The sequence below is a fragment of the Fusarium coffeatum genome (assembly GCF_003316985.1).
Source record: "Fusarium coffeatum strain FIESC_28 chromosome Unknown BRIP53273_contig_35, whole genome shotgun sequence".
Lineage (NCBI taxonomy): Eukaryota > Fungi > Ascomycota > Sordariomycetes > Hypocreales > Nectriaceae > Fusarium > Fusarium coffeatum.
In genome coordinates, this window is record NW_022157832.1 from 1 (window position 1) to 13,137 (window position 13,137).

A 13,137-nucleotide genomic window follows, 5' to 3' on the forward strand; every position below is an offset into this window, starting at 1 on the left:
TCAAAAAAAAAAAAAGAAATCCCAAAGTCGTATTCCGCGTTGACAAACCAGAGAAACGGACAAGAGATCAGAGATCGGCAACTGGACAGGACGAGACAAGCGAGTGAGCGGAAAGCTAGGGTCTGGTCCCTGCTCTCCGCGGAGAGGGAGAGAATGCCTACAGTACAGTACAGAAGAGCGGAGAGGGAGAAACCACAAGGTCTTGATCGAGTACCGTCTACTTTGGAGGCCCTGCTTCTGCATCGTGATCTGCAATGCTGGTCTTTGCGGTCATTGGCCATGCTTGCGCTGCTGGAGGGCAGCATTCAACGTTTGTGCTGCGTTGCGTTGCACTGCGATTTTCAGTTCCCGCTGTTCTATGTCTCTAATCTCTCTACGGGGCCTTTTCCCATCACATCGCATTTCCAGAGGCTTTTCTTGGTTTTGGCTATGCATGCCGATGCGTGCGCGTTGGATGAGGCTGGGTAGGCTCTGCACATGGATAACTCTTATTTTTAGGTTCGTCTTTGATCCCGGTAGGTTGGCAGAAACAGGGATATGTATCCCCCCAGAGTTACCGACAATCCTCAAAAAGGTGAATCTCACCTTGACAACGGGCAGCCAACAAAGTCTATATTTGCGGCGCCTCGGCCGTTGAGATCACGCATCTGTACAGTATCAATTCGGTATAGTAACAGTCGAACTTACATGCTGTTGGGCTGAACTTGTCTCGACGTCATGAGTCGACGACCCTGGCCTGCCAGCGTCATTCGTTTTTCTTGTGAGACGGCAAAGGCAAAAAGTCTTGTGTCACTCAGTATTGGTATTGAACCAGACCAGCATCGATGGATTGATTTGCCATTCAGCACTGGTCTTACTGCTGCTCTCGCGACCAGTCAAGAAAAATGGAGTGAACCCTGTGGCTGCTAGACCTGGCAAATCAAGTATCGTGCTATGGAGGCGCCTAAACCATGATACCTTAGTAGTTACACGCAGGGTCCTCCCAAGGGCTCCAGTCCAGGGGATGGACTTGGACTTGGACCCTCTTATACATACTAGACTAACTAAAAGTTGAAAAAATCTACAACATTTCCCAGTTGTCAAAAGCCGTCCAAGTATTCGGTACCTGCCAAAGACTCTCATCGCCCAAAAACTAGAACCAGAACCAGAACTAGAACTAAAACTAGAATATCTCCACTTGTTTTTTCCATCTCATCCTGCCCAAGGTAGAATAGAATGTATGGTACGGCAACCACCCCCGTCGTTCTTGCCTTCTAGTTGAGTTAGGTATGTATTATTAGGTATTTTGTATCGTCACGAGAAACCGTGACGCCTTCGACTTTCCTTCCTTATACGCATTCTTCCCTCTCTCTCTTTTCCTCCTACTCCCATGAAATGACACATACAGAACAGATAGATAATATCATCATCTGTTTATTCTCAAATTCGCCTCCGATTCGGGAGCTATTGTGTCTTTCTTTTTTTACATAGTAGGTGCTGAACCTACAGTACTCTCTTAAATTCACACGCCCCTCTACTCTGTCCTCGTCTTCCTCTCCTCTGCGTCTCTACAAAGTTGTCCCGGATTGGTAAGTTGTCTTGGTTGTATGACGATCACTATTATCCTTGCTGCATTTCATCTTTCTTCAGCACGCTTTTGCCCAATCCTTTTCTTTCCCACTTCTCATTCCTAAGTTACTGTACTGTACAGTATTGCACTCAGTTGCTTAAAAGAGGAAGACGCCGTCTTTCTTTTTTCTTCTTTCACCCCTCGGCCGGTCATTATTGCCCGTCCGTCCCCCTTTGGTATATATCTCGAGCCCTTAGAACCCTCGGAGTTCAGTCCGACTCCCCTGAACCCTGGTAAAACAAGTGGATTCGACTTCGGCAGCCGTTTAAACTGATACCCATCATATCAAAACCTATGACATCTTGCCGCCCCTCAAGTACCAAAACTACTTCATCATAACTTCTCCCCCACCAAATTTGTCCACCTACCTCGTCTTATATATACATACCTACATACACACACACATACGACATTGATTACCATTCCTTCCTTATACTGCTTTGATTTCATTCTATGGAAATGATTCACCCCCTATATGCGATACGACTTCTTTAATCTCACAACTCTTTAGAATCCATGTCTATCTTGAATCCGGCTTGTCCTCGTCAACTGGACATATCTGCATATACCTTCATGCGCTCGACACGATTTCAACGGTTACGCCAAGAAGACTGCAACTCTCGTCTTCAACAACAAAACCAACGAACACGATCAAATAACAGGTCATAAATTGGATAGGAGATTGCATAGAGTTTTGGATACTGAAGTTTTTTCTTCTTATTTTTTTCAACGAATTCACGCACGGCATTGCATACTGTTGCGTTCCTCCACAGAAATCGTAATCATATAGAGGCTCGCACCTTATTAGAGAGTTTCGACGCCCCAGATACGACAGAACGAAGAGTAACGAACTCGAATAACACGACATTGTACCCCGTCTTCATTTCATTCTCCTCTCGTCAAACAATACACGCGCAGTCTATAGACGTTCATGTCCTCAAACAGTACGTCGCAATATTCTGCGACCGATCCTGCCTCCGGTCCCGGTCCTCACGAGTCGCCGACTCCCGACCCGCCCACCGACTCCGACAACGAAAACCCGGACTCGGGCCGGCAGCCACAACAAGTAACACAGTCCCAATCACCTACTCCGGGTTCACGCCATCGCGATGTTGCACCCCGAGATTTCGTACGCCTCTTTCAATGTCAGATTTGCTCGCTACCACTTGACGAGCCTATCAGTCTCCCATGTGGTAAAAGCATGTGCCGGCGTTGTCTTCCAAACACTCACTTGCGCGCCAATATAACATATCCTGCCGTTCCCGATCGACTTCGCGGTTTCCGATGTCCCTTTGAGGACTGCGGGAAAGAACATGCTCTTGGCGATTGCGCTGTCGACGTGGTTCTCAACAAAACGGCCCAACATGTGAGGGAAGAAATAGAGCGTTTCAAGCGCGAGTCTTTGACTACTGAGTTGGCAACAAGAGTCATGTGGCAGGATCCTTGGGCTGCTGCAGGCATTGCTTCTATGCGGAATGACAATGATGCGTACTCAAAAGTCATACCAGGTGGAAAGGTCATAGCCACATATCGTTTGGCAGAAGAAGGTGATCTTTCTTATGAAGCTGATATTTCCTATGACGAGATCATCTCGGCAACCCCGTCACCACCTCCCGACGTCGACGACACAGGGCTCGTTCGGAAGGCGCAAGACGCTACTCGCGCTGAAATGGACTGCCAGGTCTGCTACGCGCTTTTCTACGACCCTCTCACAACGACCTGTGGACATACTTTTTGCAGGTCGTGCTTACATCGTATCCTTGACCATTCACGATATTGCCCAATATGCCGTCGTTCATTGGCCATCAGCCCTTTACTCAATCAGACTCTGTCACCGTCCAATCAAACTATCAAGCGAATCATCGAAACATTTTGGTTGGAAGAAGTAAACGCCCGGAAAGAAGCGTTGGATGCTGAACGTGTTACGCAAATGGAAGAGTACGATACTTCTCTTTTTGTGTGCACTCTATCATTTCCTCACATGCCGACATTCCTACATATTTTTGAGCCAAGATACAGGCTTATGATTCGAAGAGCGGTTGAAGGAGATCACACGTTTGGCATGGTAATACCAAAACGACGTCAATATCCTGGTGATACTGATTTCCACGAACTGGGCACCTTGCTTCGAATTGTCAATATTCAATTCTTTTCTGATGGACGAAGTCTCATAGAGACTGTAGGTCTGTCGCGCTTCCGTGTTCTTGAACACAACTTCCTTGATGGATACATGGTTGGCAAGACTGAACGAGTTGATGATGTCAGTCTTGAGGACGAAGAAGCAGCCGAAGCCGCTGAAGCAAGTCCAATGGAGACCGAATCTAACCAAGACCCTATTCATATTCTGGAGGGAGACAAAGAACCTACAGAGCAACCATCAACGTCGCCCTTACCGCGCTCAAGTTCATCAAGTCCTCATATGCCAACATCCGCGGCCGATATCGACGCAATGTCAACACAAAGCTTGATGCAGTACGCTTCAACCTTTGTCTCACGAATGCGAGAACAAAGTGTGCCATGGTTGACTGAACGGATGTTGACTATATATGGCGAATGTCCGGAAGATCCTGCCATATTCCCTTGGTGGTTCGCCAGTATGCTACCTGTTAAGGATATTGAGAAATATCGACTCCTAGGAACATCCAGTGTACGCGAGCGTCTCAAGCTCTGCTGCACATGGATTGTGGAATGGGAGATGGCCCGATGGTGAGTAAGATCCAATGACATCTCACCTTCCCTTCCTTTTGATTCTATGTCATACATATACCCTCTCATTTCACCACTCCTCTCATTGAGCATCTGCTCGTCGTCGTCATCTGTCGCTCAGGCTAAAACGACGTCTCCCTTTTCCAGGACAAAGCTGATTGACGGCCGTTCAGGTCCTACCACGGCTGCACGATCCTCTGATTGACAATCCTTGCCCTACTATCTCTCTCTCGGCATGGTTCTGCAATTCGTGCTCGTGCTTTTCTGCTTTATTGCACAGTTTCTGTACGAGAAACAAAACGGTCTGCGGAGTTGATATTATCACACTTCTGACACAGACAGGACAATTACGACGCGACGATAGCTAGGGCGGGTTGGTTTGTATCATGGCATTACGGCGCATTTTACGAGGCAAAAGCTTCAAGATATTGACCTTTTGGGCCCAGAAGAAGAGGAGGAAGATAACTTGACTACAAAAAGACAGTGGATCTATTAAGCTAGTCTATTCCAATCTAGACCTGCCTCAATATTTACCTCAAATCTAAGGAAAAGTCGAGTTTTCTCATGTCTGGGGTTGTGTGTAAGAAGAGGAGGCAGTCAGTCATAGCATCCTTGATTTTGCGGATACCATACCCCCTTTGGCTGAATCATGTAGATATCTTTCATAATGCAACGACTCTATTTACCAAACATCGGCTGCACCATTTGTGTCTTGTGCTGCAGAGGGATCGCCCCAAGGTGCAGTGACGGCCGGAGTCTCTACCCAAGTGCCGGGCATAACGTTGTCGGGGTCGTCTCCTGCTGAAGAGGCAGGTTGGCCATTCCCGTTCCTGTTCCCATTTTCGTTCCCATTTGCGTTCCCATCATTGGCTCCACAAACACCAACGTTGTTGTCTGCGCCTTGCCCAACACTGCTCACACCATCCTTCGAGTGGTCCCAGTCACCACTAGCACCTGGGAAAGTATCATTGCCCCAGTGGGCTCCCTTGACGACAGTTTCGTTGCTCTTGTTCGATCCAGTGCTCCATCCAGCTCGCTGTACGGGGTCCCAATGGCTATTCGGAGCCGTCTCTTGAGTACCGCCATTGTCCCCATTATTCCAATCAGTTACTGCCTGGTTCTCATTGGTATTGTTTCCCCAAGTGTTATTCTGTTCATCGCCGCCGCCGACGTTGTTGCCATTGCTGTTGTCTTGACCGGTAGTACCCCAATCCACTTGGTCATTCTGGGTATTCTGGTCGTCAACTCCTTCGGTGTTCCAACTGCTTCCTGGATCATTATTGTTGCTGCTGTTCCAATTGTTCCCTTGATCATTACTGTTGTTGCTGTCCCAAGTGTTTCCTTGATCATTGTTGTTGCTACCGCCCCAAGTGTTCGACGCAGCTCTGACAGAACCAGATGGTTGGCTGTGTTCTTTAGAAGCGGTCCGGGCTCCTTGACTACCCCATGCACCGCACTGTCTGTATTTCTTGGGCAGATACGGGTTATCCTTTCCCTGGTTTATGAGTTAAGTCTATTTCTATTGCTGTTGCTCGCTGCCATCAATACTTACAGTGAGACTTGGTGGTCCAACGTTGTTGTTCTGACTGGCTTTGTCTTTGCTGGAAGCTGGCGCAGTCTTTGGTCCGTAACTGGCTGGGGCTTGAGGAGGACCCGGAGGAGGACCTGGTGGGCCACCCATAGCATACCAGGGAGGATGGGACATTCCTTGAGTGATTGGCACGTGAGAATAGGCATCTGGGGGCGGAACGCCTGCGTATTGCTGATGGTATGGCGACATAGGTGCGTAGTGGGGGTATTCCTTCGGGTTGTTGAAGCCATAGTAGAAGGGATTGTGCATAGGATGGGGTGTTCCCATGGGTAAGGGGCGAGTGAAACCATTGCGGTCGGGGTAGAGAGCATTGCTCTGGTGGTTTCCGTAGACGGGGCCATGATAGACCCTCATGACGTTGTGTTCTGGATCGTAGTAAGCATTTGGTGCTGGATCTTCTGGAGTTTCGATCACGCGTTCTGTCTGAACAACTTGAGCCCGGATCGGTTCGATCAACTGAGGGCGACGCATGTGAGGGCCTGGAAGTCCTTCGGGATAATTGCCCTTCTTGACTCCATCCTTGTATCTAGGCTGTGCCTTTTCTTTGCCTCTCATCTTCCTGAACTTGCCTTGGTCTTGTTCTTTGGTACCCTCAGAAGTCTTCTCTTCAGCTTCTGCTTCTTTGGGATCCTCCGGCTCTTTATTCGCTTTCTTATCGGCCTTTTGCTTCTTGTTCTTCTTGTTTGTCTGCTTGTTTGCCTTCGAAGCTTGCTTGGGACCTTGTTTCTTGTTGTTCTTCTGTTTGCCTTTGCTTTGTTGCTCGGGTTCCTCTTCTAGCTCGACCTCGTCTTCTGTTTCTTTAGCCGATTCTGAGCTTTCTCCGTCAGTCTCGTCGGGTTCTGGATCCGGAGCAAACTTTTTGCCTTTCTTGCCAGCCTTTTTGGCATTGGTCTTTTGCTGTTGCTTCTTGTTCTTCCAGCCCTTCCAGGGAGGCTCCGGTTCGGATTCTGATGTTTCGGGTTCGGACACTGGCTCTTGTTGCTTTTTACCCTTTTGTTTACCCTGTTTCTTGGACTGTTTTCTGTTGAATTGCCGCTGTTGCCAAAGTGGTGGAGTGTCATATTCAGACTCAGAGGTGTCTTTAGCAGAATCATAGGCATATGAGTCCAGTTCTGGCTCATGCATCCATCTCGTGCCTTTCTTCTTTTTCTTTGCAGTCTGTTGATTGTGCTTGGGGGGTTCTTCTGCTTCGGACTCAGAATTCTCAGGGCTAGGGGGGGTATACTCCTTGCTCTTTTTCTTGCCTATCCTCCTCAATATCTCTCGACCCTTGACGCATTTGTGACACTTACAAGTCGGGTCTGGATCTGAGTCCCAGTCGCTCTCAGAATCAGCCTCGATTTGTTTCTGCTTCTGTCTCTTCTTCTTTCTCTTCTTTCTCTTTTTCTTGGGAGAGGTTTCTGAACTCTCAGCGTCAGAATCAGTGGCATCAGAACTGGAAATATTTTCAGACTGACTGGAATCCGATTCTGGCTCAGATTCAGATGTCTCATCAGAAGACTCGAATGGGGTAGTGATGACGGTTTGCTTTAAAGCAGATTTTACAGGCCCATCTTCGAAGCGGACTTTCTTGATCACAGTCTTGGCTTCGGTAACCACAGGAGCAGGTTCTGGTTCGGGCTCAGATTCCGGTTCGGGGTCAGGGGGAGAGGGAGGAACGTTGCGTCCGGTGCGAGGGTAGGTGATCCTGACGGTGTCTTCCTCAGACTCATCATCGGTAGTAACTTCAACACGCACGACTTCTCGTTTCTTGTTCTTGGGGGGTTTGCTTTTAGGGATAGGACCGAGGGCAGATTCGATGGTTGTGCCAACTACCCACTCGCAAAAGTGCGAGGGGCCTTTGAGTTTGCGATTCGCCATTACGAATCCGAGCGAGTTGTCATCGCGAGAGTGAGGATAAAGGGAAGATGGTTTTGTCGGGGCCAAACAAGAGACAAAATTGGATGCAACCAAATGGATGTGGTGAAGGTGGGAATTGGTCGCACGGGCTAGCAGCGGATGAAAAGTCGAAAGGGTGATTTGTTGTTGGCAGTTGCTGGCACTGTCAAGGCAGAAGGGGGGATGATCCTCTCTCCTTCGCGTCTGCCTGCCTCAGCTAGCTAGGTAGGTAGGTATTAGTTGCAGCTCGATAAGGCAGCTCCAAATAGGCAGGCAGTGATGATTTTATTTGTTGAGTTGAGATTATAGGAGCCTTCAGATATTTTCTACGCTGTCGAAATAGCCAAGGTATACCTCGCCTCCATGTGTACGTTCTTATTAGCAGTTTTGCAGTAGCAAATAAAAGCACTAGTTGAAAGAACCTCTTTGTTGTCACTGTCGAGAAGGTGTCGCTCTTGAATACCTTTGAGCACCTCGCCCATAGTCTTCTCTTGAGATAGCCAATTACTTGATCCAAGAGGTACTACAGGAAGACTGGTCAACAGTTTTACAGTAAGTCCACAGAGAGCAACACTGATAGCAGAACTTAGACTCCCATCAAGTCTCGATGCCTCTATATTCACCTTTCTATATACTAATTAGACACGCCTCGTCAGTCTTCTAGATCTTAGGGGCTACAGTCAAGTACCCTTCAACAACCGCTGTGATCAAACGGTTTGCAATGGCCTGAGAAGGAGGCAGTCGTAGATCGCCCTCTTTATATCCTTCGGGGGCAGCCTCTCCCAAGGGGCTTGTTCCGTTCTTGAGTGCCCTACGAGCCTCGTCCATTGTAAACCACTTCGCCGCCTCCAGCTCCTTGTCGTTCAAGGTGATATTCTCGCCATCGCCAGGAAGCGCCTGAGCAATAGCGCCAATCATGAGGCTAGCAGGGTAAGGCCAGGGCTGGCTCGAGTGAATAACGACTCTGCCGACACGAACACCGCTCTCCTCCCAAACCTCGCGCCTGACCGACTCTTCAATCGACTCGCCAGGCTCAAGGAAACCAGCGAGGGTGCTGTACCAGTATGCGGGCCAGCGCTTTTGGCGACCAAGGAGAATCTTTGTGCCATCTGCGGAAACAACAGCAGCGATCATAGTGGGGTCCGTTCTAGGGAAGCAAATATTAGAAACGCCATGGCGGGTGGCACAATCTCCGCGAGGCTCGCTGTTCTCGCCACCCTTCTTGTCGGACGTAGGGCAGACGCGCTTATAGCCTGCATGGACAGAAAGGTTAGGCTGTCCGCAGCCAGCACAGAATGGGCTGCGTGAGTTCCAGTCAACCATGGATCTGGCTTGAGCGTACAAAGCGGCTAGAAACATTAGTTTCAAAGATCAATTTAGTTAAAGACTGATGCTTACCAGCTTCGGGAGAGTAGTTCATGGCACGGGGGTTCTTATCCAAAGTAATCCCCTTCTTCTCCTGTTCAGCCAAGAAGCCGGCGGCTTTCTCGGCATGGTTGCCCTTGGGGGTAATGTCAACAGCAAAATAGGGGTGACCCTGAATATCACCGTGATCAGTAGAAGAGATACGGTCCTCGTTTCCCTCCTCCAGCATGCCAAGGAAGACAATAAGAGGCGAGGTCTTGGTGGAGTCGAAGTTCTTGATAGCTTCGTCCTCGGTATGCGCAAAGGGTTCTGATCCGACCAGCGGTTGGATCTCATTGAAAGTGAAATATGCTGGCGTCTTCTTATCGACAACCAAAGGGTTTAGTTCACTGAGAGCCATGTATCGGGCTGTGGGACTGGCAGCAGCCTTGCGAAGAAAGCCAGTGTCGGCACGGAGGAAGGAGAATCGGTTAATGGAACTTCCGGCATAGTAGTTGACGACCTCCTTTCCAAAGCGACGGGTCAACATGGAATCGTCGCTTGCAAGAGCTGCGACCACTGGAAGGTCAGGTACTTGGGTGGCTGATGACATCGGACAGTCTGCACAAAGGCGCTTGAGTTCTGTGTTTGTATTTGTAATTGACCTGAGAAGGAATCAGATGCGGAATCAACAAACACTTAGGTGTCGATGTGAGAAGTGAAAAGGTATTTGCTGTTGGACGACAAAACTTGAGCCTTTGGTGGTGATTCTAAGATACGCTGAGATCTGCTATCGGGCACCAAAGAGGCGAGTTCTTATAAGCAAAGTGGTAGTCGGATTTAAGTCCGAGGGACAGCGACCCGTTATTTCCTTCTAGGGCTAGCGGTGAGAAGTTGCAGCGATTTGAGGTGAGGTAGAGTGACAATATTGCGGCGACTGCGGCCCTTTTCGACCTCTGCAGTGCGGAATGAAGTTTTGGTGAGTCATGATATTTTGTGATTGGTTTTTGTTCTAGAGAGAGAAAGATGCGATTGATTTGTTTGTTGCCTGCTTCGCTTTTTTTGGTGTTTGTCATCTAGTAACGTTGGATAGAGATATGATATGATATGACCTCATTTATCATATCAATCCATAATCAGATTGACGAGATATAACTTATGCGCAATCTTGCATTCAACAACCCCTGAATTTGTCCAAACAACCTCCAATTGGCTGTTTTCTTATGCCAATTCTGCATCGCAACTAGCATCAGCTATTCTGCATCAGATCTGGATCTTCGAATTAACCTTTCTCTCTTTCAGGGCGCTGCCGAATTCGGACCATCCACTGGCACCCGCTGTCCTTGGCCAAGCCCAGGGCATCTCTAGCGCAATCTTCCCCGCAATCCATACCTAATCCTCTCTATGATACAGTGACGTCTTTATCTGGGGCACGGGACCATTCCTTGACTGAAAAAAAGTCTGTCATCCCCAACCCTGACTCTACTCTTGTCTTGCCTTGTCTCTCCCTTTATGTTGCGCTCTCAGCCTCGCGTCGCCAGACTTTCTTAACATCCAGCAGCAAATTTTCTTAGACGAAGTGCTCCCTATCGAGATTGACGAATGCGATAACAGCACGACTCGATTGTTTTTCTCAGCCTGCTAGGACGGTTTTTGTTACCAGCTGGGGTGGACTCTGTAGTCTGCCACCTGTCCAGGGTTCATCATGACTCCGCCAACTGCGAATCTGAATCTTGATGTTGAGGCTATCTCGGGCATTTGCGGGTATGTCTCTGATCGTTTTGTATCCCAATGCTATCGGCTGCTAATAATTATTGTTTTAAAGTTCAATTTCAATTGCCTGCTGGGGTATGTGACCATGACTCGTTCGTCTCCCTACCTATTGAACACTACTGATCGCAAATAGTCGTTGTCTTCTCTCCTCAGATTATCCAAAACTTCCAGCGCGGCAGTGCCGATGCTCTCTCGATTCAATTCATCATTGTTTGGCTTCTTGGCGATGTCTTCAACATTCTGGGGGCCGTTCTTCAGGGCGTTCTGCCGACTATGGTATGATTCACGCTCAGCTTGCGCTGGTATTGGTAAACTCAAGTCACTAACCCAATTCGTTTTCTAGATCATTCTCGCAATCTACTACACGATCGCAGATATCGTTCTCCTCGGCCAGTGCTTCTACTATCGCGGTTTTACTTGGCGCGACGCCCCGACCCCTGCGCCAAAGCCGACCACCCCGGCCCCTGGTGAACCCAACGAGCGTACAGGACTTATTGCTCACGATGACCGCCGCGGCTCAGACTGGTCTGGTTTGTCGCCTGCCGTTCCTCACATTGCCGAAGATGCTGCACCTCGAACTCCGACCGTCCTCCAGACCCTTATCTGGAACACCATCATTGTGCTGATGGTTATTGCTGCTGGTGTTGTTGGCTGGTTCTTGGGCCAAAAGGCCTCTCACGGCAAAGAGGATGGTGATACCAACGTCGGAGGCGAGGACAACCTTCACTTCAGCCTTTCCGGTCAGATCTTTGGATATCTCTGTACTGTCGCATACATCGCTTCTCGGCTACCTCAGCTCATCCTGAACTGGAGACGCAAGACGACAGATGGGCTTAGCATGCTCTTCTTCCTCTTTGCTTGTCTCGGAAACATTACCTACGTTCTGTCCATCTTTGCCTACGATCCCAAGTGTAAGCACGATGAATGCAGGCCCGGTGAGGCTCGTCACATCTATGGCAAATACATTCTGGTCAACTTGAGCTGGCTGGCTGGCAGTCTTGTCACCCTCTTCCTCGATCTGGGCGTCTTTGCTCAATACTTCATGTATAGCAAACCTGAGGCTATCGCAACCCCCACCCGCCGACGAATCAGTGAGAACGTTGTCGAGGAGGACGAGTACGAAGATGACAGCGACAATGAGGACAGCTGGGATCAGCGGCCCCTACTCCAAAGGGGTGACTCTGTCTACCACCCGTGATCTATCTTCAATGTCCTACAAAGCTCATACTTGGGATGACAGTTTTTTGTTCTGCTTTGTTTCGGCTTTCATTTGTTCTCACATCTCCCTAGCTGGTTAGGGCGCATACAGGATCAAACAATGGCAGGCGTTTGCTATTATGTGACAGGAAAGGAAAATAAAATAAGAAGGGTGGCATAAGGATTGGACCGCTCTTATAACGGAGTTGGGTATATGTTGAATTTACAAGACATTAGATCGGCTCGCCTCTGTGGGGCTCTGCCTATCCATAGCATGAAGCAGACAGCTTTTGGGCATTTCTGGAGCAATCAACATTCTGCTAAACATACCCTGTGTTCATTGGAGAGATATTGTAGAAGATAGTCGTAATAATCGTATGATCAGCTACGAACCATACATGCTGGGCTCGATCAAAACAAGCCAACATTTCTGACACAGAAATACTCTTGTCAATTTTGATAGTAACAGCTGTTGGCTGGTTGCCTTGAGCAGATGTCCTTTGATTGTTTAAAATAAGTCCAAGGCTATAGGGTACCGGGTATGTTACAGCCATTTTTGCTTGGTTTCTCCAATCTCCAAGAGCTGATTAGGAGTTTTACTGCGTACGTACGAAGGGCGCTGTTAGATTACTGTGAGGTCACTTTTGCTCGTCTTACTGGTGTATCAGTATCAAGGCCTGCGGTGAGTCTATGAGCCATGGTTGCCATACTGTAGTCTGAATCTACCACTCGAGTTTATCTCCAAATGCTACCCTTGAGTCCATCTTCGAACCTTCAATTCTGTTGCCTCGGTACGGATATTCTTACCTAGGTAAACCATGTCTATCGTACTCGCCCGGTCCCGATCTTGTTGTATGCATAGAAGACACAGAATCATACAAGCAAAAGGTTGGTGGTAATGCAGAGAAGCTGACGATATAATTTTGTCTCCTCTGGTCGAGTTTTCACTTCCTCTAAATTTGGTCGCACTAAACCTATATGAGAGGCCATGCCGATACGTTAACCAGACATCTCGGCGCAATTGAGCTCAAGAGTCCAC

The 13,137-nt window shown here is 48.5% G+C and overlaps 4 protein-coding genes across 4 annotated transcripts; 2 read left to right on the plus strand and 2 right to left on the minus strand.

The window, feature by feature from the left end:
* Window positions 1-2,540: 2,540 nt before the first annotated feature.
* On the plus strand, window positions 2,541-4,319 carry FIESC28_01385 (uncharacterized protein; the record flags this gene model as incomplete). The annotated part of the gene is made up of 1 exon (XM_031155536.1): window positions 2,541-4,319. The coding sequence occupies one exon, from the start codon at window positions 2,541-2,543 to the stop codon at window positions 4,317-4,319; it is 1,779 nt and encodes a 592-aa protein (XP_031020383.1).
* Window positions 4,320-4,679: 360 nt separating this feature from the next.
* FIESC28_01386 (uncharacterized protein) lies at window positions 4,680-7,766 on the minus strand (the record flags this gene model as incomplete). Its single annotated transcript, XM_031155537.1, has 4 exons — window positions 4,680-4,785; window positions 4,850-4,951; window positions 5,002-5,810; window positions 5,868-7,766. 4 exons carry the CDS (start codon window positions 7,764-7,766, stop codon window positions 4,680-4,682), a joined length of 2,916 nt encoding a protein of 971 aa, XP_031020384.1.
* Window positions 7,767-8,444: 678 nt separating this feature from the next.
* On the minus strand, window positions 8,445-9,741 carry FIESC28_01387 (uncharacterized protein; the record flags this gene model as incomplete). The annotated part of the gene is made up of 2 exons (XM_031155538.1): window positions 8,445-9,133; window positions 9,183-9,741. 2 exons carry the CDS (start codon window positions 9,739-9,741, stop codon window positions 8,445-8,447), a joined length of 1,248 nt encoding a protein of 415 aa, XP_031020385.1.
* Window positions 9,742-10,833: 1,092 nt separating this feature from the next.
* FIESC28_01388 (uncharacterized protein) lies at window positions 10,834-12,099 on the plus strand (the record flags this gene model as incomplete). Its single annotated transcript, XM_031155539.1, has 4 exons — window positions 10,834-10,892; window positions 10,954-10,976; window positions 11,035-11,177; window positions 11,245-12,099. The coding sequence occupies 4 exons, from the start codon at window positions 10,834-10,836 to the stop codon at window positions 12,097-12,099; spliced, it is 1,080 nt and encodes a 359-aa protein (XP_031020386.1).
* Window positions 12,100-13,137: the final 1,038 nt, after the last annotated feature.